Source organism: Giraffa tippelskirchi, chromosome 1 (assembly GCF_054371585.1).
Source record: "Giraffa tippelskirchi isolate mGirTip1 chromosome 1, T2T-mGirTip1v1.2.pri, whole genome shotgun sequence".
NCBI lineage: Eukaryota > Metazoa > Chordata > Mammalia > Artiodactyla > Giraffidae > Giraffa > Giraffa tippelskirchi.
The window spans coordinates 182,888,526-182,913,977 of record NC_137275.1 but is presented as its reverse complement, the minus strand read 5'-3'; the positions used below and the strand labels follow the sequence as shown (position 1 = coordinate 182,913,977).

The 25,452-nt window shown below is 47.5% G+C and overlaps 4 protein-coding genes across 4 annotated transcripts in view; 3 read left to right on the top strand and 1 right to left on the bottom strand.

The window, feature by feature from the left end:
* Positions 1–729: 729 nt before the first annotated feature.
* LOC145514585 (uncharacterized) overlaps positions 730–25,452 on the bottom strand; it is a 47,396-nt gene continuing 22,673 nt past the window's right edge. Inside the window, exons 3-6 of the transcript XR_014060260.1 lie at positions 16,368–16,532; positions 15,379–15,491; positions 9,599–10,114; positions 730–2,460 (exon numbers count right to left, since the gene is read on the bottom strand). The gene's annotated coding sequence lies outside the window, so the exon portion shown is untranslated. The remainder of the gene's footprint in view (positions 2,461–9,598; positions 10,115–15,378; positions 15,492–16,367; positions 16,533–25,452) is intronic.
* LOC145514561 (uncharacterized) lies at positions 2,504–8,006 on the top strand. Its single transcript, XM_081512604.1, has one exon. It carries the CDS (start codon positions 2,504–2,506, stop codon positions 4,823–4,825), a length of 2,322 nt encoding a protein of 773 aa, XP_081368730.1. The 3' UTR covers positions 4,826–8,006.
* LOC145514560 (spermatogenesis-associated protein 31E1-like) lies at positions 5,239–8,006 on the top strand. The gene has a single exon (XM_081512592.1). The coding sequence runs from the start codon at positions 5,239–5,241 to the stop codon at positions 7,930–7,932; it is 2,694 nt and encodes an 897-aa protein (XP_081368718.1). The 3' UTR covers positions 7,933–8,006.
* Positions 19,318–24,187, top strand: LOC145514565 (putative serine protease 47). The gene is made up of 3 exons (XM_081512635.1): positions 19,318–19,537; positions 20,518–20,701; positions 22,146–24,187. Exons 1-3 carry the CDS (start codon positions 19,339–19,341, stop codon positions 22,444–22,446), a joined length of 684 nt encoding a protein of 227 aa, XP_081368761.1. The 5' UTR covers positions 19,318–19,338; the 3' UTR covers positions 22,447–24,187.

Sequence of the window (25,452 nt, the reverse complement as noted above, 5' to 3'; positions counted from 1 at the left end):
GGAAGGATTGGGGGCAGGAGGAGAAGGGGACGACAGAGGATGAGATTGTTGGATGGCATCACCGACTCGATGGACATGGGTTTGATAAACTCGGGGAGTTGGTGATGGACAGGGAGGCCTGGCGTGCTGCGATTCATGGGGTCACAAAGAGTCGGAAACGACTGAGCGACTGAACTGAACTGAACAGGGAGAACTCCAGATTTTTTAAAGTATTGATGGGACACAAGCAATGATATCAAAGGCATGAGGAATTCTCTGAGCTCTAGGTGGAAAGAAGCAACGCTTGACTAATGTCTCTAACAGGATGAGAAGGTAGGAGGGGAAGGCTCAGAGGAAGGGAGATGAATGCAGCTGTGGGGCCAGATAATTAGGGAGGGGCTATAGTCTATCCTCCTCCTCTGCTACTCCCTTTTACCCCAAAGGCCCTTTGTGACCAGACCACATCTCTACGATGTGAGCATAGTACTTTAGTCCCCAAGTGCACACCCTGTGCTCAGTTGCCGGAGGGTAACAGTATGATTCAGATGAAGGAGAATCCTCTCTTTTCTCTGAAAAGCATTTTTGATAGCTGGTTGAATTCCAGCTCCCCTTTCTGGGCGATCGATACCATCCTCGCCTTTCTGTGTGGACTGGGGCTTTTTTTTCCTGATCCTTCCCTACCTCAAGAATAACCCATTCTTTCCTCCCCCTAGGAAACATGGAAACATCAGGAAGGTAAGGAACCCTTGATCCAGACTCACAAGCATATAGAATCTTTTTTATTATTATTTCTACTTTTCTAAGTCAACCAGAGATTCTTAAGGTGGGAAAGAACAGGACATCTATTTTCAAGGAAGAATAGAACATTATGCCTTTAGGCACAAACCACGCTGGGCAGAAGATAGAGTGAACACTAGGATTTCTACCCAAAGATCTCAGATCAGTTGTCCAGGTGTGGTAGGGGCTCCAGGGCATGTCCAAACAAAGCGACAAAGGCTTAGGACTGGATACTTAGTTCAACCTCAGCCAGAGCGCAGGACTCTGAGCCCTAGTACAGCAGCTGTGAACAGCGTCTCAGGACTGATCTGCTGGCAGTGCTGAGAGCCTGAGAGCCTCAGAACAGGGGCTGGGGGACAGGGCTGGTATCAGGAAGCAGAAATCTACCTGATGGAACTCAGATTCACCCACAGTCTGAGAATCTGTGTGTTTCTTGAGCAGAGGAACAGTGACGAAAGAAGTACAGAGTGCATCTCACATTGAAAATCATCCTTTGTTCTTCAAAGAAGGAAAACAGAAAATATTTTATCCACTTTAAAAATGAGTGAAAGGAAAGAAAAATCACAGAGCTCTGTCACTGAAATGTAGATAGTCATATTATGTATGGACACTAGTGGCTGATGCTTGTCTAGAGAGAGGAGACTGAGATTTGGGTCTTAAGTCCTCATTTTCTCTCTCTCTCAGCTTCGAATGGAACGAAGGCGAAGAGGCAGGATCAGCAAGAGAAATAAAGCTTTGAAAGGTGAGTCCTGACATCCAGCTATGAGGGCCTAAAGTGCTAGTCTCTATCTCTTTGGCCATGGGGCTCAGTTGAACGGATTCTGAGGGGGTCCAGTGGCAGGATTCCTCCCTTTGAGAAACCGCAACCCCAGGGAGGCTTGTGGGAAGTAGAGCAGAATCCAGATACTTCCCAGAACCAATGTGTAGAGTGAAGCTATGAGGGGCCTGGAAAAGACTCTGTACCAAAAGGGCATGTGGGGTGCATTGGACTAATAGCACCTGGACTGGGAAGTGAGCCTTCCAGGAAACGTAGGACACATGGTTTAACTTGGCTCACATTCAACTGCAAAGTGATGCCTGCACATTTCGCCTACAGGTAGGTTGTGAGGGCAGCAAGGAGTAAAGGATATGGAAAAAGTTTTAAGTGATAAACCATTTCACGAGCTTCACCATCACACTCAGGGATCATGTGGTGTTGGACACTGGTGCTTGGGCTCCACTATGCCAATGGTGTCCCCATAAAGAGAGTGCACTCAACTTCCTATAAGACCCCTAGGCTCCTATCTTCACCACCATGACCCAGTCTGCTGATTTCCAGCTTGCAGAGATTGCTTGGACGCACTGGAAGAGGTGTGGGACCTGACTTCACTTCTGCAAAGGTAGAGAATCTACCCTTTCTTTCTAGGTGATTCTTCCTCCTAGAGCCTATGGTGTGAACCCAGGGATACTGGCAGCCTGGGGCTGAGCTGGGAGGAGGAGTCCCGGGGCCGGGGTATGGCTAACATCCTGGGGTGAGGAGCAGCAGGAGTACTGTGAAGTCAGCACTGGGGCCTTGCAGGGCTATGGGGTGCAGATGTCCACCCCTGCCTGGCCTGTCTGGTCCTCCTGGCTCCTGGCTGAAGCTTGTTCTTCATGTCTCCTACAGACATCTGGGGAGGTTCCCTGGCAAGGGCAGCTTTCATCAGGTCTCATGTCAAGATTCACCTGGTGAGATTTGCAAAGCAGTGCCTGCTGGAGCCCACCAACCATGCAGGGAAGAGGCAGCTCCCACCACTTTCCCAGCTCCTCTGACCAAGCAGCCTCTACCTTGGCCTCTACCATTTCTCCAGGCTCAGTTTCCACTTACTCAGAGTCATCCCTGAGTGCCTCTCCAACACCAGAGCCTTTATTTCCCCTGGACAGCCTCTCACCCTGGCCACTGGCTCCTTCCCCTTTCCCACCAAGCCCCCCTCATGCGAGAGCCTGCTCTCTACCTCCAGCACCCTGCTCTGCCCCACCACCATCAGGCTCCATGATGAGTCCCACTCAGGGTGACTCCACGGCACTCACACTGGGCACCATCCGACACAGGTCATCTCCACACTCCCCTTGGAGACCAGCCAACTCTGGGCTTGTCCATTCAAACAGTCCTGGATCAGCCCTGGCCTGGTGGCAGGAAGCAGACAAAGCCTGGAGCTTCTCCACCTCGACACACTTAGAGTCTCAGAAAGAAAGACTTCCCCTCTACCCACCAGAGGCCTCATTCTGGGGAAATCCCAGAAACAGGCAGGTAGAGGCTGGTAGCCTCGCTTTTGTCAACCCTGATGTCAAGGAGCTGCTGGAGATACTAATCACCAAGAGAGTGGTACTGAAGTTTTCGAAGGAGAAAGAAGAGGAGGAGACAGGCTACCACCTGAATTCTTTGGGGAAGAGGATCGAATCACTGAGTCACAAACAGGACAGCTTGGGTCACCAACATTTCTGGCGCATAAAAGGCAAACATGAACAGCTCTTTGGTGCCGAGAAGCCCCAATATCCTGACTCTTTGGGGGACCATCTACTGAAGACAAGCAGCCAGCTCTTCTGGGGTCTCCCCTTTCTGCACAGTGAGTCTCTCGTAGCAGCTGTCACAGTACCTGGGTCAGCTCTAGAGTTATGCCCTGTCTTATTTAATGAACGCTCTAAAGCCAAACCATTCCAAATTCCACCTAAAGTAACTTCACCACTGTCATTGGCCAAGCACTTGACCCACCCTGTAGCCCAGGCTCAACCTCAATCCTTGACTCCAACCATGCCCCAGTTGCAGCCATCACCTCTGGGTCACATGGAGATGCAGGCCCAACCCCTACCTTTGACTCCAACCATGCCCCAACGTCAAGCATCATCTGAAGTTTCCGTGGAGACCCAGCCCAGCTCCAAAATCTTGGCTTCAACCATGCCTAACCTTCAAACACCACCTCGGGCTCGCATGGAGACACAGGCCCGACCACTAGCCTTGACTCCAAACATGCCCCTAGGTCAACCATCATTTGAAGTTTCCATGGAGACCCAGTCCAGCTCCAAAATCTTGGCTTCATTCATGCCTCACTCTCAACCAGCAACTCAAGCTCACATGGAGACACAGGTCCGACCCCAATTCTTGGCTCCAACCATCCCTCACTTTCAGCCGCCACCTCGGACTCACATGGAGACCCAGGCCCGCCCCCAACCCTGGACTCCAACCATGCCCCAACGTCAACCACCGCCTCGAGCTCACATGGATACCCTGTTCCGATCTCAACTCTTGGCTCAAACCATGCCTCATTTTCAACCACCACTGTGGGCTCACATGGAGACCCAGGTTCCAACCCTACTCCAGACTCCATCCAGGTCCCAGTGTCAACCACCACCACCTCGAGCTCACATGGAGACCCAGGTCCAATCTCAACCCTTGGCTCAAACCATACCTCATTTTCAACCATCACTGCGGGCTCACATGGAGATTCATGTTCCAACCCTACTCCAGACTCCATCCAGGTCCCAGTGTCAACCACCACAACCTCGAGCTCACATGGAAACTCAGAACCAACCCCTACCTTGGACTCCAAATATGCCCCAGTTTCAACCACCTGTTTGGGTTCACATGGAGACCCAGGCCCGACCCCTACCGTGGACTGCAACCATGCCTCAATGCCCACCACCATCTGAGGTTTCCATGGAGATCCAGGATAACCAACAACCCTCAACTCCAAACATGCCCCAGTTTCAACCACCACTTCGAACTCACATGGAGACCCAAGTCCAGTCCCAACTCTTGGCTCAAACCAGGCCTCACTTTCAAGCACCACTTTGGGCCCATAGGGAGACCCAGGTTCCACCCCTACTCTGGACTCCATCCATGTTTCAGTATCAACCACCACAACCTCAAGCTCACATGGAGACCCAGGTCCAATCCCAACTCTTGGCTCAAACTATGCCTCACTTTCAAGCACCACTTCGGGCTCACAAGGAGACCCAGGTTCCACCCTTACTCCGGACTCCATCCGTATCTCAGTGTCAACCACCACATCCTCAGGCTCACATAGAGACCCAGGTCCAACACCTACGCTAGACCCCAAACATGCCCGAGTTTCAACCACCTGTTCGGGCTCACATGGAGACCCAGGCCCGACCCCTACCCTGGAGGGACAGATGTCGGGCAACCATGCCTCAATGTCCACCACCATTTGAGGTTTCCATGGAGGTCCAGGACCACCAACAGCCCTCAACTCCAACCATGCCCCAGTTTCAACCACCTCCTCGGGCTCACGTGGAGATCCAGGCCCAACCCCAATCCTTGACTCCAATCATACCCCGATATCATCCACGACCTCAGGCTCAGTTAGAAACCACTGTCCATCTATTACCCTCTCTCCTAGTCCAGTCATCATCTTCTCAATACCAGATTGGCTCCTTTGAAACATCTTGCCCTACAGTCCAAAGTAAGGCACCATCTTTCAGTTCAGAAGCAACTGAAAACCTGGAATGTCACTTTTGAAAAACCAACTAGAAAGAGGGAGAACTCTGACCTCTTTGGTTAAAAATTGTCAGCAAGTCTTTAGCCAGGTCACTCCCAACCTCCCCCAGGAGACCAGGTCTTCCCAGGCCCACAGGTCTTCCCAGGCCCACAGTTCTGTCTCCACCCTTCCTGAGTATTTGATCAGCCCTGAGGTTCGGGAGAAACTGGAGCACCACATTTCCGAAAGGTTCATGCAGCAACAGGGGGGCCTGCCCTGCAGAATCCAAGTATCTCAGAAACTGATGCAGCCTCAGGATCAGTACCCAAAGCCTAGTCAGGCACAGGGCAGGGAGGGGTCCTTAGGATCCTCTGCAGGCCTAGGCAAAAGCAGCCAGGATGCACAGAAGATGAGGTCCAAGTTCCCAGCACAAATCCTACAAGGGACACACTTGTGCCATGATGTGGGGCAGAGTGTGGGGAGGATCCTAAAAGATCTGTACATGTTCTCAGCCAACCCTCCAGTGGAGGATCCAAGAGCAAAACCTGAGTCAGAAAGCGAGTTGAGCCCAGACAAGAAGCATCCAGAAGTCTCAAGAGTCCTTATAGAGAGGAAGGCAGAGCAAATCCATGAAAGTGAAATCCCTGTGAATGTCTATCATTCGAGGCTTGCTGACAGCCTTGTTTTAGACATTCTGGGAGAGACAAATGCTCCCATGAAGACAGAAAATCCACAGTCCTCTCAGGATGGGAAAGCCTCCACGATCACCTCCCATGAGTCTCTTGTCTTCAGTCCGAATACCGAGCAGGAGCTGGAAGCAGCTATAACAAGTTTTCGAGTGAGGCACAGGTGGAGCCTACTCTTCAAGGTCCTCAAGTTCATATTTTGCTTGAAGTTGAAAAAGGCTCGAGGGCCCACATTGAAGGAAACCTGTGAATCTGGGGACCACTCAACAGCCCTGTTAACCAAGGGCTTGGAAAAACCTCCCCAGCCCCATGAAGGAGAGAAACTGATAACAACAGAGGCACTTGCCCCACTGGAGAGTCCCCTCCCTGTCCCCTCAGAGGCGACTGAAGAAACCCGGGGGGATCTGGGAGGACCCACACCTGATGACACCCATAAGCCCTCAGATGTCCCTCTGACTGGACAGGAAGACAAGCCATCTTCTCAGGCCCCCACATACAAGTCTGTGGGCAGAATGTGGCACAGTGAGTCTGTTGGGGAGACTGAGCAAGGCAGCCTGGAGACAAGTCCAAGTCCAGCAATGGCCTGGAATGAGCCACAGAAGGAAACTGGGGCACAGGCCTCCCCAAAATCTTGCTCTTATGTGATAGTTGTGGGCCTTGATGAATGTTCCCCATCTTTCAGGGCCCATGAGGTTGTGGAGGGAGACTCTGCTGGGAAAGGCACCAGGGAACCTAGTGAGCAGGTCAAATCCCTACCCATTAATATGGATTTCAGGAGATCGCGATCTCCAGGGTCCAATAAAAGCCCCTCACTGTATACAAAATCTGTTGCCTCAAATACAGAAGATCTACTCTTTGAGACACAGTTTCATAAGCTTGAGTTCCAAGGGTTCACTGACCAGCAGCATCAGGCTCAAGGCCGAGTCACCAGTGTGCTCCTTCAAGACTGTGAAACTGGTGTACTTCTTCAAGACTGTGCCACTGATACGCTCCTCAAAGACTGTCACTCGAATATGTTTCTTGCCGCAGACATCCTGGCTTCTCAGGAATCTCTTTCCTATTCTCAGATGTTATCCCATGGAGACACATCCAATTCCCCAAAATTCTATGATTCTACATCAAGTGAAGGGAGCAGCCAAGGGCAGAAGGTGGGCATAAGGCGACAGCTCAAATATAAGAGGCAGGGCAAGAAGTCTGTCCCCAAAGATGGGAGAGAGAAATATACAAGGCCCAAATTAAGACAGATTAAAAAAGGACTGGCAGAACAGAGGGCTTACCAAGCTCAAGGGATGAGCCATCCTGGCCAGACAAAAGAATCAACAGAATCCCTAAGAAGCAAGTTTCGACATTTAATCCTAAAGAAGGGACAGGTTCCCTCAGAAAGCCACTTCAAAAAAAGGATTAAGCTCTTTCTGCAGTGGATTTTCCCCAATAAATACAAAAAACCAGAAGAGCCCCTGCAAAAAGGCAAGCCTGAAACTGCCACTATCCAGAGCCCAGAATCAATCACAAGCAAATTGACCATGGACAGCAGTGCTATTGAGGCTCAGATTCTCATGACAGCTGTTTCCCAGATCCTAAAGGAGAAGATGGTGCATCACTATGGACCTCATGCCTCGGAGTTAAATTGGTACAAAGCAGAATTACAGGACCCATTAGGTCCACATTACTGCCACCATAGAATTCTCTCCTACCAAGAACAAAGGAGAATGCGGAGAGATACACCCCGTTATCACCACGCTGCCCCGATGGGCCATAGCTCTCCAAATAAGAGTAAGTGGACAAGTCCCAGGAACATCAAGTGGGCCTTCTCACCCAGAGAGTCAGGTTCCCCTCCAGGCAGAGCCTGCCAACATGGATCAAGAGTGACAAGGGTCCCAGGCCATTCCCTCCGCTGTCTAAGGCACGGTCTCCTTCAGAAATATACCTCTTCTGGCGAAGTGGAACATGCTTTTCACAGCATTTCAGAGAGGAAAACTCTTCTCCAAGAAAAAAATGCATACCATGCAGATAAATACATTTTTCTGTCATGTTAGCACATCTTCTGCGTGCTAAAGGCTTCTTCCTACGAGAAATTTTCTTTCAGAAAATAAATGGTTTTTTCTCATGAGCAGGGGCACTAGCCTGTCTGTGCCTGAGGGGGATGGAAGGGATCAGGGTCCGCTCTTCCAGTGCCTGCTTTGACTTCCAGATGGGATGCGGCCATGGAGGGAGGTTGACCCCAGCATGAGTACTCACCTTCACCCCAATTCCCTAACTGCACCTTCAATTTCCCTATTACCAGCATGACACAAACAAGCAACAGCATTTAGAACATGACACAGTGAACTAAACCTAAAGACCTCCCCCTTCTCAGGATCTTGCTCAGTTCTATCCTACTCTCTCTCCACCTGGACATTGTGCAGCTGGTAGGGGATGTGTGCTCAGAAGCTGAAATTTCCCTCAGGCTCAGGAAGTGTCAGGGACAAACTCACATGTCAGAATAAGGAGACGAGGCCAGAGGTGGGACAAACCTCATCCCCATGTCACAGTGGGATAGACGACGCTGCCCTGGAAGGCCCTTTCTCTCCCAGATGTAGCTGGAACAAGATAGGCCAGGTTTGTCACCCTCCCTCTGCCTTTCTCGTGCTCTGAAGCAGCAGCAAGAATGAGGACCACACACTCCCAGCTCTGAGAGTGTGCAGTGTGGAGCATGGAGGCCTCTGAGGGCTGGTCCCACCCTGCCCTTGAGGAGAGGACAGCCCTGCTCACAGCGCCCACCTCCCCCAGTGAATGAGCATGGTCGTGACTATGTTTGTAGGCACCTCATGGTCTGAGGGGGGGACGATGTGCCCCTAGGATGGGATGCAGGGGAAGGATGTTACTGGCAGAGGCACCCATAGACGGTGCATTTACCAAGGAGCATTGGTGTCCCACCACCGTCTACAGGACCAGAGGAAAGAAGTTAGGGGCCTGGTGGCTCATGGTTGCCTCACTCCAGAGTCTCCGCTCTGCTCTAGTTCCCTGAGCCCAGACAGAGGGAGGCCACCTGGAGGCTCTCAACAGAGACAAGAGCAGTTCTCTAGAACTATTCAGGGCTGTGTCATAGTCACTACAGCAGTGGAGAGACCAGCTCCAGGAGGGGCCTCTGATCCAGGTGACAGCTCCAATGGCCCTGCCCCCAGCCCTGTTAGGACCCCCACACACGGGACCAGGTCCAGGTCTGCATTGCACCGTGCACAGGTCTGCTTGTGCTGAGGGGTCTACCTGGAGCCAGGTCTTGCCTCTGGGCCCCATCCCTCAGGGTGGGCACAGCATTGCAGGCTCAGACAGGGTCTAAGGGAACGGCTGGGACCCAGGGCACAGAGTGGCCTCCAGAGCTCAGAGGAAAGGGAGGCACCAAGCAGAAACTCTGAGCCTGGGTGCTGCCTGGTCCTCTCAGAGGCATCCAGAGGTGAGTGCTGAGGGTAGAGGGAGCTCATCCTGAAGTCACCTGTGAGGAAAAGCGACACAGAGAGACACCAACAGAACAGCAAGAAACTACAAAGGGAAAATCCCTGTGCCCTTCTCTTGCTGTAAGGGGGCAGAGCAGTCAGCAATGGAGGTCCCCTCACTAAGAGTCTCCACACAGAGACCTCCCACACACGCACTCGGAGAAATCTCACCCAGAACCGCTCAGAGCATGCCACAGAGACCTCTCTGTGAGACCTCCCAAGCACACACCTCACAGGTGTTCTTTAGGATCTGAGTATCCACCCACTGACAGGTCCTTCATGGTGGGTCTGATGTCAGATACCAAACTGGCAGCACAGGAGAAGGACCAGTGATGGTGCCCAGCCCTGACCCCTGCTCCCAGAAGACATCCAGTCATTGTCAGCATTATCCTAAGTGGTGTTCTCTGCTTGGGGAAATGCTCATGCCTTCTGTCCTTTGTAACCATTGCCTCTGAACAGAAGAGTCACAGTGTTCCACGTGAAGACCTGCAAAAGTCTTTCCTCCACAGATCTTCATTAGCTTGAGCTCTGTCCCATGGCTTCGAGAATCACAAATTCCAAACATGAGTTAAATGCTGCCAACCTCCAGTGAAAGCGTCTTATTTGTCCCATTTATTCATCTTCCTGTCAGAGGGTGCCAATATCATACTTTTTTCTTTTCTTTTTCTTTTCTTTTCATCATCTGAACTCATGATTCAGCTTTCTTTCCTTTGGAAACAAGGTAAAGGATGGCAGCAAATGGGCTCTAGGAATAAAAGAAACCATCAGCAAGGTGTGTGGAGTTTCACTCACCTCTCAGGGGGCTGTGCAACTAACACAGCATTTTGTACATAACAGCTTGCGACAGGCCTGGGTTTTATGTTCAGATGAAACAGCCTTAAATTATGTGTAGGCTTTGCGAATGAATCCTATATCTGGCATTATTCCTTATTGGTCCCCTGCAAAAAATACTTACTTTTTCTCAAAATGCGGTAATGCCCTTAAATGATATTATGCATATTTACAACGTATGATATAATCTTAATATCTAAGTAACATAGCTTAAACTGATTAACTATTTAAGAAGATCCAGTGTTTAAATAATTCTTTTAAAATGTACAATTTCCAAAATTCAAAAGGCTCCATTTTATGTTCATTATAGGGCTAAAAAAGGATACACTGCCTCAAATACTGTGGAATCTTACAAAAGATATAATTTAATCTATGCTTGATATATACACATGGTCTAATAAAATGGCCAGAAGGGACTTCACATCTGAATCGAAAAACGTTTACATAAATAATCAGTGCGCATTAACATACACCAAGTGTACAGCAATCATCAAAATCCCACATTGTATATCCAGCCCTTTCCAAAGGGGGACTTCTGATATCACAGACATACTTCTCATTGCTCATACCCAACTAGTTTCCCTGCTTTGTTAAAATCGACTTAATGATAGCTGTCATGCATTTATCATTAAGTCAAATTATCTGCATGATGACCATCTTTCCTCAAAGAGAAGCAGGGTTGATATGAGGGCTCATATGGCCTATTTATTTCGATCAGGTGGCATTAGTGGTAAAGAACCTGCCTGCCAATGCAGGAGACATAAGAGATGTGGGTTCCATCCCTGGGTTGGGAAGATCCCCTGGAGGAAGTTATGGCAACCCACTCCAGTATTCTTGCCTTGAGAAGCCCCGTGAACAGAAGGGAACTATACACAAAAGCTCTCAGTGACCCAGAAAACCACGATGGTGTGGTCACTCACCTAGATTCAGACATCCTGGAGTGTGAAGTCAATTGGGCCTCAGGATGAATTACTATGAATAAAGCAGGTGGAGGTGATGGATTTTCAGCTGAATGATTTAAAACCCTAAAAGATGATGCAGTTAAAGTGTTGCACTCAGTATGCCAGCAAATTTGGAAAATGCACTAGTGGCCACAGGACTGGAAAAAGTCAGTCTTCATTCCAATCCCAAAGAAAGGCAATGCCAAAGATTTTTCAAATTACTGTACAATTGCACTCATTTCACATGCCAGCAAAATATGCTCAAAATCCTGCAAGCTAGGCTTCAGCAGTCCATGAACTGAGAACTTCCAGATGTACAAGCTGGATTTAGAGAAAGCAGAAGAACCAGAGATCACATGGCCAACATCCGTTGGATCATCGAAAAAGCAAGAGAATTTCAGAAAAACATCTACTTTTGCTTCATTGACTACACTAAAGCCTTTGACTGTGTGGATCACAACAAACTGAGGAAAATTCATAAAGAGATGGGAATACCAGACCACCTTACTTGCCTCCTGAGAAACCTGTATGTAAGATAAGAAGCAAGAGTTAGAACTGGACATGAAACAACAGACTGGTTCCAAATTGGGCAAGGTGTACGTCAAGGCTGTATATTGTCACCTTGCTTATTTAACTTATATGCAAAGTACATCAGACAAAATGTTAGGCTGGATGACTCAAAGCTGGAATCAAGATTGCTCGGAAAATATCAATAACCTCAGATATGCAAATGACACCACTTTAATGGCAGAAAGTGAAGAGGAACTAAAGCTCCTCTTAATGAAAGTGAAAGAGGAGAGTGGAAAAGCTAGCTTAAAACTCAACATTCAAAAACAAAGATCATGTCATCTGGTCCTATCACTTCATGGCAAATAGATGGGGGAAAAGTGAATACGGTTCGGATTTCATTTCTTGGGCTCCAAGATCAATGCGAATGGTGACTGAAGCCATGAAATTAAAAGATGCTTGCTCCTTGGAAGAAAAGTTATGACAAATCTAGAGAGTGTATTACAAAGCAGAGACATCATTTTGCTGACAAAGGTCCTTATAGTCAAAGCTATACTTCTTCCAGTAGTCTTCTGCAGATGTGAGAGTTGGACCATAAAGAAGGTTGAATGCCAAAGAATTAATGTTTTAAACTGAGGTGCTGGAGAAGACTCTTGAGAGTCCCCTGGACTGCAAGGAGATCAAACCAGTCAATCCTAAAAGAAATCAACCCTGAATATTCATTGGAAGGATTGGTGCTGAAGCTCCAATACTTTGGCCACCTAATTTGAAGAGCCAACTCATTGGAAAAGACCTTGATGCTAGGAAAGATTGGGGGAAAGAGGAGACGTGGGCAACAGAGGATGAGATGGTTGGATGGCATCACTGACTCAATGGACATGAGTTTGAGCAAACTCAGGGAGACAGTGAAGGACAGGCAGGCCTGGCGTGCTGCAGTCCATGAAGTCGCAAAGAATTAGACAGAATTTAGTGACTGAACAACAGCAATCTCAGAAGATAATATGTTTACAAAGAGGGCAGCTAAAGTTGGCTGAGTGTCCTTTTTATTACACGGAACCCCAAATGCTGTAAAAAGAGAGCTTCCAAACTAGCTGACGAACGGCCACAGATTCTTCCCTCTTTTGTTTGTATGCTCGAATAACAGGTCGATCATTGATCATGGTGAGCAGGGAAGATTTGAGAAACGGCTTGTAAAAGTCAGTTGTTATTTTGCAAGCCTTTTAAGGTTGCTGTGCTGTGCTTAGGTCGCTCAGTCGTGTTCAGCTCTTTGCCCCCATGAACTGCAGCTCACCACCTTTTTAGTACGGTTCTCCTCTGTCTCTTGGGATTCTTCAGGCACGAATCCTGGAGTGGGTTGCCAAGCCCTCCTCCAGGGAATTCTTCCCAACCCCTGAATATTATCCTAGGATTTTGCTGTTTTGCTTGCTCCATCCTTTTGGGGGCCTCCCCTGGTCCTGCCAACATGTGTACAAGCTGAGAAAGATCTAGCAGTTTGGGGTCAAGGCCCTGACAATGACTCTTAGCTCTTCAAAGAATTTTGGGGGCTCCTTCTTAGGTTTAAAGGATTCTTTGACTAGAGCTCTCAGTTCAGTTTTGACCAAGGAGTAACGAACACCTGAGGGGGCTCACCTGCAACCTCAGGTACAGTTATTTTAAACGATAATTATTAAACACACCCTTTAGATTAGAAAAGTAGTTCAGACAGAGAATTAGTAAAACATGAATGCTGCTGCTGCTGCTGCTGCTAAGTCGCCTCAGTCATATCCAACTCTGTGCTACCCCATTAGACAGTAGCCCACCAGGCTCCACCGTCCCTGGGATTCTCCAGGCAAGAACACTCAAGTGGGTTCCCATACTCAGGTGAAAAAAGACAGGGTAGGGTGGGCAGTAGGATTTAAATCTTTATAGTCTTTTGTTTTAGGTACATTTTGTCTCTTTAATTTTTTATAAACTTATTTTTAATTGGAGAATAAATGCTTTCCAATCTTGTGTTGGTTTCTACAGTTTTACAATGTGAACCAGCCATGAGTGTGTGTATATATATATCTCCACCCCTTCTTGAACCTCCCTCCCTCCCCAACTCATCCCACTTCTCTAGGTTGACAAAGAGCACCAGGTTGAACTCCCTGTGTTATATAGCAACTTCTCACTAGCTAACTATTTTACATATGATAATGCATATGTTTCAATGCATTCATTAGCTTTTTGTACTGAGTCCTTAAATGAAGCTATTTTGGAATCTTGAAACCTTCTATAAGCTTTAACATATCAATTAAAGTAGGCATCTCATTTACCTTGTCCAATTTGGGATTCTATGCTCTCTAGGGTTTTCCTTAAATGAACAATCTTGTCTAACTGGAACACTCCCCACAATGACTACTATCATTCTAGATCAGTATTAGTAAAATTTTGCCATCTTTCTAAATATCTATAGCCTCGAGGTCTACAGTTCTTACATATAAAATATAAAATAAGCAGGTGTGCCAAAAGGTGGCATGCTCAGTGGAGTAAGGCTCCCATTTCCTTAGCTAGCGTTTGTCACCCAAAAACAAGACAAACAAACCTGCGCCATAATGTATCAGCACTACATGAGAGATGCTACTATGACCTGGCCAAAATGAGTCCTGGCTGCACAACCACCAATTCTCGGAGAACCTTGTATCAGGTAAAAGGATAGAACCAGCAAATCTCTAGAAACGGGACTACAAAATGACTCCATCAAAATGGGGAACTATAGCTGCCACCGACAGTTCTGAGCACAGAATCTGGGCTGATACAGATTCCAAACACACGGGGAAATAGAGACTGCATCGTCAGCAGTTCCCAACTTGGAATCTAGCAAACAAAATTAGGGGCTAGGGTTTACCACTCAAAAATAGATTGGCAACCACCAAGAAATGTTACTGTGCACTGGAAATTTGATTTAATAAGCTACAGGTTTGGCCTCAGGCAGAATGATCTGCCAGCCGAGCCTATCTACCCTGAAAAGAAAGCCAACTAGATTAGGGGCACAAATACAAAGAGAATGGAACCCAAACCAAGAGGAGCTTACTAACAACCTCCACGAATGGCAAGAAAGACAGTGAACTCAGAGGATGTGTGGGCACCACAGTTGTTTCTCCTTGTCTCCAAATGTCATCAGAAATTCCCTTGAGATCCCACCGCTGCCACCAGTACATTAAAAAACAAAAGTTGACTAAGTAAATTTGAAGATTTACTTCAAATTTAAAATAAATTGACTCTAGTAAATGATTCATGAAACCAGGCAGCATTTCATTCAGAAGACAGGGAGATACTTCAAGGAGTTACACATCATGGAGGGCTTCTCAGGTAAGGAGGGCAGGACAAGGAGGTAAGTCATCAGCACGGGAACAAGTGTAACTTCAGTGGAGGAAAGGAAGCATTCAGGTGACAATGGCTTCTCATTTGCTAAACTGCAGAATTTTCTATTAGCTGGGTTTGTTGCTGGCCAAAAGGGAAGTCTTCCCTCCCTCCTCCTTGAGTGGTAATGTGGCTGCACTTGTTTGCGAATACAAGGTATATTTCTTCCTATTGGGATCTGTAAATGCCTTCTTCCTGTTGCAGTAATTAAGGATGAATGACAGGGCCTGAGAGCTCCCTCTGTAGACCTTCCAGGCTCCAATTATGAAGGTTTGCTTTTCTTAATTTTCACAGCATGTTTTGTTAGCAGGAGGATTCACAGTGAGGGAGAAAAGGCCAGAAGACTCACCGTTAAGATGGTTCAGAAATTCTTGGGTGAATCCAGGGGAGGCAGAAGGTAGCTGTTGGGTCAGCTGGTGTCCACACTGATCACATGGCTCCATCTGATGGTGTGGCAGCTTCCTGTTGAATAGTTAAAAAAAGGGGGGAGGGGTCATTTCATCCTATCAAAGAAACATGAAACTGAGATGAGCTTCCCTCTGCTAGAAGAATCCTAAGCCTTCACAAAAGAACAAAGAACATGTCTAAAGGATTTGGGAACATCAGAGCCATATTTCCTCAGAGTGGGACTCCCCAGGCTCCCCAATTCTTAGTCCTCAATGCTCTCTCTCAGGGACAAAGCCTCCTCACTACTAGGGAAATTAAATAAATAGTCTTGTTCAGGCTTCAGAGACAAAGCAGATCAGGCCTCTGACCTTGCTTCTAACTTGCCTGGACACTGCCCTGACTGTGAGTGCCCTGATTGTCTATTGTGAGTGCAAGCATTGCAGAACCATAGACAAGATAGGAGACAAGTCTTGAAGTTGTTGAGCCCCCGAGGGACACAGGTCAACCAAGCCCCAGGCCTAACAATATTCCAAGTTTTACACGACAAACAAATAGCATTAACATGAAATTTAGCTGCAATTGCTCACAGATTGATGACGGTATCAGTTTGCATCCTGGGATTATAAACTGGAATCCCAAAGTGCAATATTTGAAGTCTCACTCGGAGCAGATGCATTGCCTGGGAACTTTTCCTAACGGGGACTCCAGATGTGCTATGTCAAGGGACTTCCCAGTACTGTTTAATTCTGGATGTTGGTCAAAATCCAGTTTGGTGATATATCCTCTGCTGTTTCTATTTCTCTTTTCTTGTAACATTAGTATATTGAAAGAAAGCTAGATAATTCTCTAATAAATTTTGTTATTGTTTCTTCGTGTATAACAAGTGGCTTATTTTGTTAACAAATTCTTTGAACCTGAGACGAAAGTGAAAACTTTCTGCAAAACACCCACCTTCGTCCTTGTCAGTTCACTGATCCCCAGAGGTCCTGAGAAGTTAGGTTTCCATGGAGCTAGGCTAGTTGAGGGCCTTTCCTGGTACCTTACCAGAAAAAATCCACCTGCCGTGCAGATTGATCCCTGGATCCCTGAGTTCGGTCCCTGGGTGAGGAAGATCCCCTGAAGGAGGAAATGGAAATGCACTCCAGTATTCTTGCCTGGGAAATCCCGTGGACAGAGGAGCCTGGCAGGCTGCAGTCCATGAGGTCTCAAAGAGTCAGACATGACTGAGCACACATACACTGGTTTGTTGAGACCTAGCGATACAGCTGACCAGATTGATACTCAATAGCCCCCACGTCTCCTGGGGCAGTTGGGTTCGGGAACACAAGACTGTGTAGACTTTCACCACCTGGACCCAATGTGGAGTTGTCCTTGCCCATCAGCTGTGCCATAGAATAGCCAGCAAAACCTGGAGCTGTCCAACCGACTCTCAGGGCTTTTTCCTGAGAGAGCACTTGGTTATCTGACCTCTTATCCAGGGAGCACCATGACTTTTGACTGCTGCCTGCTACACCAACAACACACCTCTAAACGTTCTCCTCTGCATGCCATCTGTCCACCAGACCCACCCTTCCAGGGGCCCAAATGCTAGGACCACACAAATGCTGAAGGAGTGCCCACTAGCCTAAGGTGCACACACTCCTCTATCCATACACATGATTTCTGCTGAGAATCCCCAACCTTGATGGGAATTCTTTGACCCACCTGGTAGGAACAATGCAATGATTCAGAATGATGAGGGTCCGTCCACATATATTGCTTATTTAACTTATATGCAGTGTACATCATGCGAAATGCCGGGCTGGATGAAGCACAAGCCGGAATCAAGATTGCCAAGGGAAATATCAATAACCTCAGATATGCAGATGACACCACCCTTATGGCAGAAAGTGAAGAACTAAAGAGCCTCTTGATGAAAGTGAAAGAGGAGAGTGAAAGAGCTGGCTAAAACTCAACATTCAGAAAACTAAAGTCATGGCATCCAGTCCCATTGCTTCATGGCAAATAGATGGGGAAACAATGGAAACAGTGAGAGATTTTATTTATTTGGGGCTCCAAAATCACTGCAGATGGTGACTGCAGCCATGAAATTAAAAGACACTTGCTCCTTGGAAGAAAAGCTATGACCAGTCTAGACAGCACATTCAAAAGCAGATACATTGCTTTGTCAACAAAGGTCCATCTAGTCAAAGCTATGCTTTTTCCAGTAGTCATGTATGGATGTGAGAGTTGGACTATAAAGAAAGCTGAGTGCCAAAGCATACCAGCCTCCTCTGTCCATGGGATTCTCAAGGCAAGAACACTGGGCTGGGGCAGCTGGGGGTAAATTGCCATGCCCTCCTCCAGGGGATCGTCACTACCCAAAGTTAGAACTTGCTTCTTTTGTGTCTCCTGCATTGGCAGGTGGGTTCTTCACCACTAGTGTCACCTGGGAAGCCAAGAAACTATTATGCTAAGTGATATAAGTCAGACAAAGACAAGTACTGTATGATTACACTTCTTGTGGAATCTAAAAGATAAATGAACAAACATAACAAAACATAAACAGAGTTATAGACACAAACACGTGCTTACCAGAAGGGAGAGGGATGGGAGGAAGAAAGCAAAAGCTGAGGGAGATTAAGAGGTACAAAGTTCCAGTTCCCAGAGTTCCGTGGTGGCCAGTGATTAAGAATCTGCCTGCCAATGCAGCAGACGTGTGTTCGCTCCCTGGTCTAGGAAGATAACACATGCTATGGGGTAACTAAGACAGTGCGCCTCAATTACTGAAGCTTCTACGCCCTAGAAAATGTGCTCCACAAGAGAAGCCACCACAATGAGAAGCCTGCCCACCCCAACAAAGAGTACCCCCTGCTCTCCACAACTAGACAATCCCTTGTGGAGAAACAAAGACCCAGCACAGCCAAAAAGAATAAATAAATAAACGTATTTTTTTGAAGTTCCAATTGCCAATAAATGAGTATGAAATGGGTAAGCAATGTACACTGTGGGGAATATGGTGACATATCATAACTATACCTATTATTTTGAAATGTGTAGAAATATCCAATCACTATGTTGTGTACCAGCAACTAACAGCATTGTAGGTCAATTATACTTCAAAAACAAGCAAATTCACAGAAAAAGAGATGTCAAATTTGTGGTTACGAGAAGCCAAGAATGGGGAGGTAGGAATTATAGCTATAGTCAAAGAAGCAAACTTCCAGTTATAAGATAAATACTAGGAATGTAATACACAACATGATGAATATAATTAACACTGCTCTATATTATACAGGAAACTTGTTAGAGTAATTCCTGACTTGTCATCACTGGGAAACACATTTTTTTTTCCTATTTCTTAAATTTTGTACCTATGCCGCTGCTGCTGCTAAGTCACTTCAGTCATGTCTGACTCTGTGAGACCCCATAGACAGCAGCCCACCAGGCTCCTCTGTCCCTGGGATTCTCCAGGCAAGAATACTGGAGTGGGTTGCCATTTCCTTCTCCAAGTCACTATGCTATGCACCTTAAACTTAAAAGATTGAAAAAAAATAAAGAAAGAATGGACTTAGGTTAATATTAATGTATCAGTATTGGCTCAGTAGTTGTGACAAATGTGCCAGAGTAATACAAAGATCTTATCATTAGGGGAAACAGGGTGAGGGGGAATATTGGAACTCCTTGTATTATCATCGCAGTTTTTCCATACATCTAAAACTATTCTAAAATAAAAGGTTTATTTAAGTATAAATCAATAAGTTTTTAAAACATTTAGTGAAAATCATTGACTTGTCCTTTGTATAAATGAACTTCATGGTTTAAAAATTATGTTGAAGTAGAGTTGTTTATCAAGTTATTAAGAAGATCAGGGTGGGATTGGGGTTGGTCTGGGGCGGGGCCAGAGCAGGGTGGGGTCAGGGTGGGTTCAGTAACCCCGGCAATGGGCAGGGAGGCGGGACTCACCCAAGTGCTTGGCAAGTCTGCGTCTCTTCTGTGGCTGCTGCTGCTGAACGTGGCCACCCCGGAGCTGCGAGGGTCCCCAGCCACGGCCGCCCCTGGCCCAACTGCAGACGAAGGGCGAGCGTTGAGGGGCGGCGTTCGGACTTGGCGAGCGCAGCGGTTGGCCCCGGAAGCTACGGGTTCGTTGGGGCCTCCATTCGGGCCAAGATCCCCTAGGCTACAGGGCCTGAGGGTGGCCGGCTGTGACCAGGGCCTGGGTGTCCTGAGCCAATAAGTCTCATCGTTTCTCTGCCCTTCCCTCCAACCAGGCAGCCCAGAGATCCCCTCCACACAGGTGGCTCAGGCCCTCCACTCTGAGGCCTCTGGGTGGGAAAAGACCCAGGCCCTTTGTGGGTCTCTGGGAGTGGGGACTAACAGGGTCTGGCCCTGAGGTTGGAGGCTGGGTGGAGGGAAGCACTAGGACTACTGAGTGAATGGGCCTGAGTCCAGGGATCAGGGGTCTCATTCCGCTCACTGAGGCCCTGGGAGCCCAGGCCCTAGACCAGGATGCCCGGTCTCAGAGGGCCTGGGCAACCCCTGCCCTCCCAGGTGTGAGTCCTAGAACCAGGGCTGTCCTCATTAACCCATTCCTTCTTTTAGAAATGGAGACTCCTGCAGAGTCAAAGAAGGGTGTGACTTGCCCCAGATCACACAGCACAACAGACATCAGCCTGCAAATCTCCCTCCCTAAGACATGGGGTAACGTGGAGGGAGCACAGGCCCTTACAAGCCATGATCTTGAGAAAGTAATGTTGGCAACTTCTGAGACCTTTAGTTCTTTGATCTACAAGACAAGGCATTGAGGCAGCTAGTTGACAGAAATAAGGTCTGTGATGTGTGCAGCCAGCCCTTGGCAGCGTTGCTCAAGGATGTCCATCTGCCTGGAGATGCTCCTGTGAGCTGGTCCCTCCTTGCCCCACCCCACCAGACCCCTGGGTCCTCATCCCCACAGGGCTTTCTCTGTTGTGCTCTGCTCTCCATTCCTCAGTGGCAGCCAGTGAAGGCAGAGTCCTGTCATTTTGGCTAGGCCACTGGACGCCTGGCCTTGGTTTCCCATCTATGAAGCGGGGAGGCCTTCCTGGTTGTGACTTTTGGGGCGCCAACAGTGTCTCTATTGTAGGTGGCAGAGGAGTTTCCACAGTGTGTGGGAAATCCAAGGTGATGGGGAGGATCTACGGTGGCCGGGACGTGGAGGCTGGCCAATGGCCGTGGCAGGCCAGCCTGCAGTCCCAGGGCTCGCACGTCTGTGGAGCTGTCCTCATTAACTCCAGCTGGCTCCTTACCACCGCCCACTGCTTTGTCAAGTGAGTCTCCTTCCTAGGCTGCCAGCACAGGCTCTGGCAGGGGAGGGCGATGCAGGGGAAGACGAGAAAAGGAATGATGGTTGTCCCACGTTAGCTCCTCTGGGCTTTCCTCTGGGCACTGTGTGGCCTTCAGAGGTGTTTCACTCCAGCCTTTGGCCTGTGTACCCTCCACCTGGACTGTCCTCCCCGCTCACCTGCCCAGATCCTCCTCATGCTCCGCCCTTGGCCCCTGTATCTGTTCCGCAACACAGGTGTGCCTCAGGAGACTGACAGTGTCCATCCTCACTGCCCTGTGGTGTGGACCCATCTCAGATCACAGCTTCTTCTCAGTGTCCCCTTATTTCCAGGTGTCAAACTCTCGGCAGGGGCCTGGGACCTCATGTGTGACCAGCAGCTGGGCGATTCTTCTTATTTGTCCTGAGAAACTGTGTGCACGGGAGGAGTCATGGTCACTGGCGTGCATGCAGGCAGCCGTGGTGCCAGGCTGCATAAGGGGGAGGTGGGCTCCCTGGGAGCGTGACAAGGCCGCTCAGGAGTCCAATTCACCTAGCCCTGTGGGGCTGGCTCAGTGCCAGGCTTCTGAACAGATGAGGGGTCACCAGGGAGTTCAGGCATCATAGCACATGTGTGGGCACTGGAGCTTTGAGAGCTCAGAGTCTATTGGCGCCCACTCTGTGCCATGCTCCGTGCAAGCCCCTTGGTGGCATCAGGGATGGCAAATCCCACCTCACCATGTCTCCATCCTGTCGGAAGAGAAAGCCCAGCATGGATGAGAAGGGCAGAGCAAATGGGGTGGGGGGTTCAGGAGAAGGGCTGTGGAGAGGGAGGGCTTGCTGGAGGGGAAGGGTTGGGTGAGGGGAACATGAGAGCGGGTCTCCAAGTAGATGAGCCATGAGGACAGTCAAGGAGGTGGGAAGTTTCAGCACCTGTGGTGGAGGAACCAGGCAAGGTTCCATTTCCTGCACCCATTTGCTCATTGATTTAACAAATCTTTTGTCCTTGGAACTAAGTGGAGAAGCAGGCCTTGGGCATGGATAAGTTTAAAGAAAAGGGATGGTTAGCAAGAGTATGGGGCCAGAAGGTAGGTTGTATGGAGTCTCAGGAAGGGTAATGTTAGAGCTGGGACTGAGCCAGAATGCCTGCTGTGTACAATCAAAAGGCCTTCATTTGATGACCCCACCGAGGACCTTTCCAGAACAAGGCAGTGCTTCTGCAATTCTAGTGTGTCATGGAGAAGCCAGCCATATGTCTGAAACTGTAAGTAGGGTATCAATTAGCCTCAAGAAAGAAGGGCTCCTGAACATTAGAAATGGGGAGACAAAGGCTGTCTGGTGTCATGTGGGGTGGAGGGGTCCAGAGGGGTGTGGGCAGTTAGATGAGGATGCAGGGAAGGAGCTAGTCCCCACTTGGAGATGATGGTGACAGAGCGCCTTTCCTTCTCCAGGGAATCCAAAGCCCCGGGGAATTACCGGGTTCTGTCAGGAAGCACCAGGCTGTACCAGCACACCCCTCAGACCCGGGTGGTATCCGTGAGCCGGATTATCACACACCCAGACTTCGAGAAGTTACATCCCTTCGGGAGTGATATTGCCATGTTGCAGCTGCTCTTTCCTGTGAACTTCACCCCCTACATCATCCCTGCCTGCCTTCCAGTCCCTGGCATGAAGCTCCCCAGTAACTCATCCTGCTGGATAACTGGCTGGGGGATGCTCAACGAGGAAAGTGAGGAAGTATGGGGGAGTTGAGGGCGATGAGAATGGGGAGGAGGAGGAAGGGGAGAAGGACAGAGGAGCAAAGAAGGGAGGTGTGTCTCCACCTGAGGGGTCCCACTATACTTCATTTCCAGAGGGCTGGACCACTCTAGTTCTAGTTCTGAAAGTGTATGATTCTAAAGCTTTGGTGTTCCCTAAGTGTAAAGCTCTGAAGTCTGGGAATCTTTGACTTTGGAATCAAGAATCAGTTCTTGAAGTCTTTCTGGTTCTTGATTCCAAGATTTAAATCAACCATAGATCTGAGATGACTTGATGCAACTCAAAGGTCAAGATTGGGCCCAGCTCCTTCCAGGTCACTGACAAACTCTCTGATTTCCCAGTGCCACAGGAGGCGCTTGGGAAAAGTGGAAAGAAAACTCACATATGACCTCTGACCTCTGAGTCTGCCCGATCAGTTTAGAATGATTACAACTTTAGAGGGTTTCACTCTCCGGAGCTCACTTTGGGTTTCTCCCGGCTCAGGTCATCTATCTAATTTGTAGGCTTATTCGGCAAGCTGAGTAACAGGGAAAAATTGTATTTCTTAAGATTGAAAGAGGAGAAAAATAGACCAAAACTTATGAGCGAAGAGTCCTCACTAAAGAAAGGAGAGTTTACGACTTGGTGAAATGCTTATGATGCCAAATTCGGGAGGGAAAGAATATTTATTTGTAATTATTTGTAGGGTCGTAATTTGGTATGGTATTTCTCTACAGAGGTGCTACAGGCATTTTGAATAGACGCTGCTTCATTGGAGGGGTTGTTCCAGTATCCCTGTTCCTTGCCTATTAGTGTATCAGTTAACACTCAATAATCAAAGACAAACAACTAGGTCCCCAGAATTCTCACACCACACACACATAACACATGTATACCAAACTTCACATGCATACACACACACACACACAACAAATGTATACCACAGTTCACACACAGACACACACATGTGTGTGCGCACACACACACACACACACACACACACACAGACTAGTTCCTCCTTGAGAACAGGGACCCTGTCTTTCTTGTTTTAACTTCCCAGGCCATGCCCCTGGCTGGGCCTGGCACCTGGTAGGTTTCCCACTACTACCCCTTGGTCCTTCTTCCCTAGACCTCCAGACTGATCTCAGCTCCCACCTCATATGCTCTATGTTACTCTCCATATAGCTGTCTGAGTATTTGCTTTAAAGCAGGAGTCATGCCAGTTCCCTGCTCATTACCCCCGTGCCTTCTCATTTTTACTTAAAATAAGGTATTTTTCTATTGCTGTTGTAAGGAATTACAACAAATATATAGGGGCTTATGGCTTCCCAGGTAGCTCAGTGGTAAAGAATCTGCCTGCCAACGCAGGAGACATGGGTTTGATCCCTGAGTTGGGAAGATCCCCTGGCGGAGGAAATGGCAACCCACTCCAGTATTCTTGCCTGGAAAATCCCATGGACAGAGGAGCCTGGCAGTCTACAGTCCATAGGGTCGCAAAGAGTCTGACACAACTTAGCAACTGAGAACAGCATAGTGGCTTATAAAAACATCCATTTGTAATCTCGGTTCTGTAAGTCGGAAGTCTGCAATTGTGTCAGATTTTTCTTTTAATTTCCTGTTTTATTGAAAAATAATTAATATACATCACTGTATATGTTTAAGGCATACAGAATGATGACTTTATTTACGTATGTTGTGAAATGACTACTGCAATTGGTTCAACTGACTTCCATTCTCACATACAATAAAAAGAAAAGAATTGAGAAAAAGAGCTTCTCCTAGTGATAAGAATTCTTAGGGTCTACCATCTTAAGAAGTTTCTTATGTATCATACAGCAGGGTGAGCTATAGTCATCATGTTGTATGTTACATCTCTAGTACTTGTTTATCTTATAACTGAAAGCTCGTACCTTTTCACTACCTTTCTACAATTGCTTCCCCCTCGAAACTCCACCGTTGCTAACCATGAGTCAGATCTCTTTTTCTATGAGTTTGGGTGTTTTTGTTCATATTTCTTTTAGATCTCACAAAAAGGTGAGATTGTATAGTCTTTGCCGTCTCTATCTGATTTATTTCACTTAGCATAATGTCTTCAAATTCTATCCACACTGTCACAAATAGTAGGCTTTCCTCATTTTTTTATGGCTGAATAATATTTTGTTTAATATATATGCCATAACTTCTTTATCCATTCATCCATCAGTGGACACTTAGGTTTTTTCCATGCCTCACCTATTGTTAAAACAATAATTTTTTTTGTAAATTAATTTATTTTCATTGGAAGCTGCTGACTTTACAATATTGTAGTGGTTTTTGCCATACATTGACATGAATCAGCCATGGGTACATATGCGCCCCCCATCCAGAACCCTCCTCCCACCTCCCTCCCCATCCCATCCCTCAGGGTCGTCCCAGTGCACCGGCCCTGAGTGCCCTGTCTCATGCATTGAACCTGGACTGGCGATCTATTTCACATATGGTAATATACATTTTTCAATGCTATTCTCTCAAATTATCCCACCCTCACCTTTTCCCACAGAGTCCAAAAGTCTGTTCTTTACATCTGTGTCTCTTTTGCTGTCTTGCATATAGGGTCATCATTACCATCTTTCTAAATTCCATATATATGTGTTAATATACTGCATTGGTGTTTTTATTTCTGACTTACTTCACTCTGTATAATCGACTCCAGTTTCATCCACCTCATTAGCACTAATTCAAATGCATTCTTTTTAATAGCTGAGTAATATTCCATTGTGTATATGTACCACAGCTTGCTTATCCATTCATCTGCCAATGGACATCTAGGTTGCTTCCAAGCCCTAGCTATTGTAAACAGTGCAATGAACATTGGGGAACAGGTGTCTCTAATTTTTAAAAATACATGTAACTGAGGAAGCACAAGCTGGAATCAAGATTGCCAGGAGAAATATCAATAACCTCAGATATGCAGATGACACCACTCTTATGGCAGAAAGTGAGGAAGAACTAAAGAGTCTCTCGATGAAAGTGAAAGAGGAA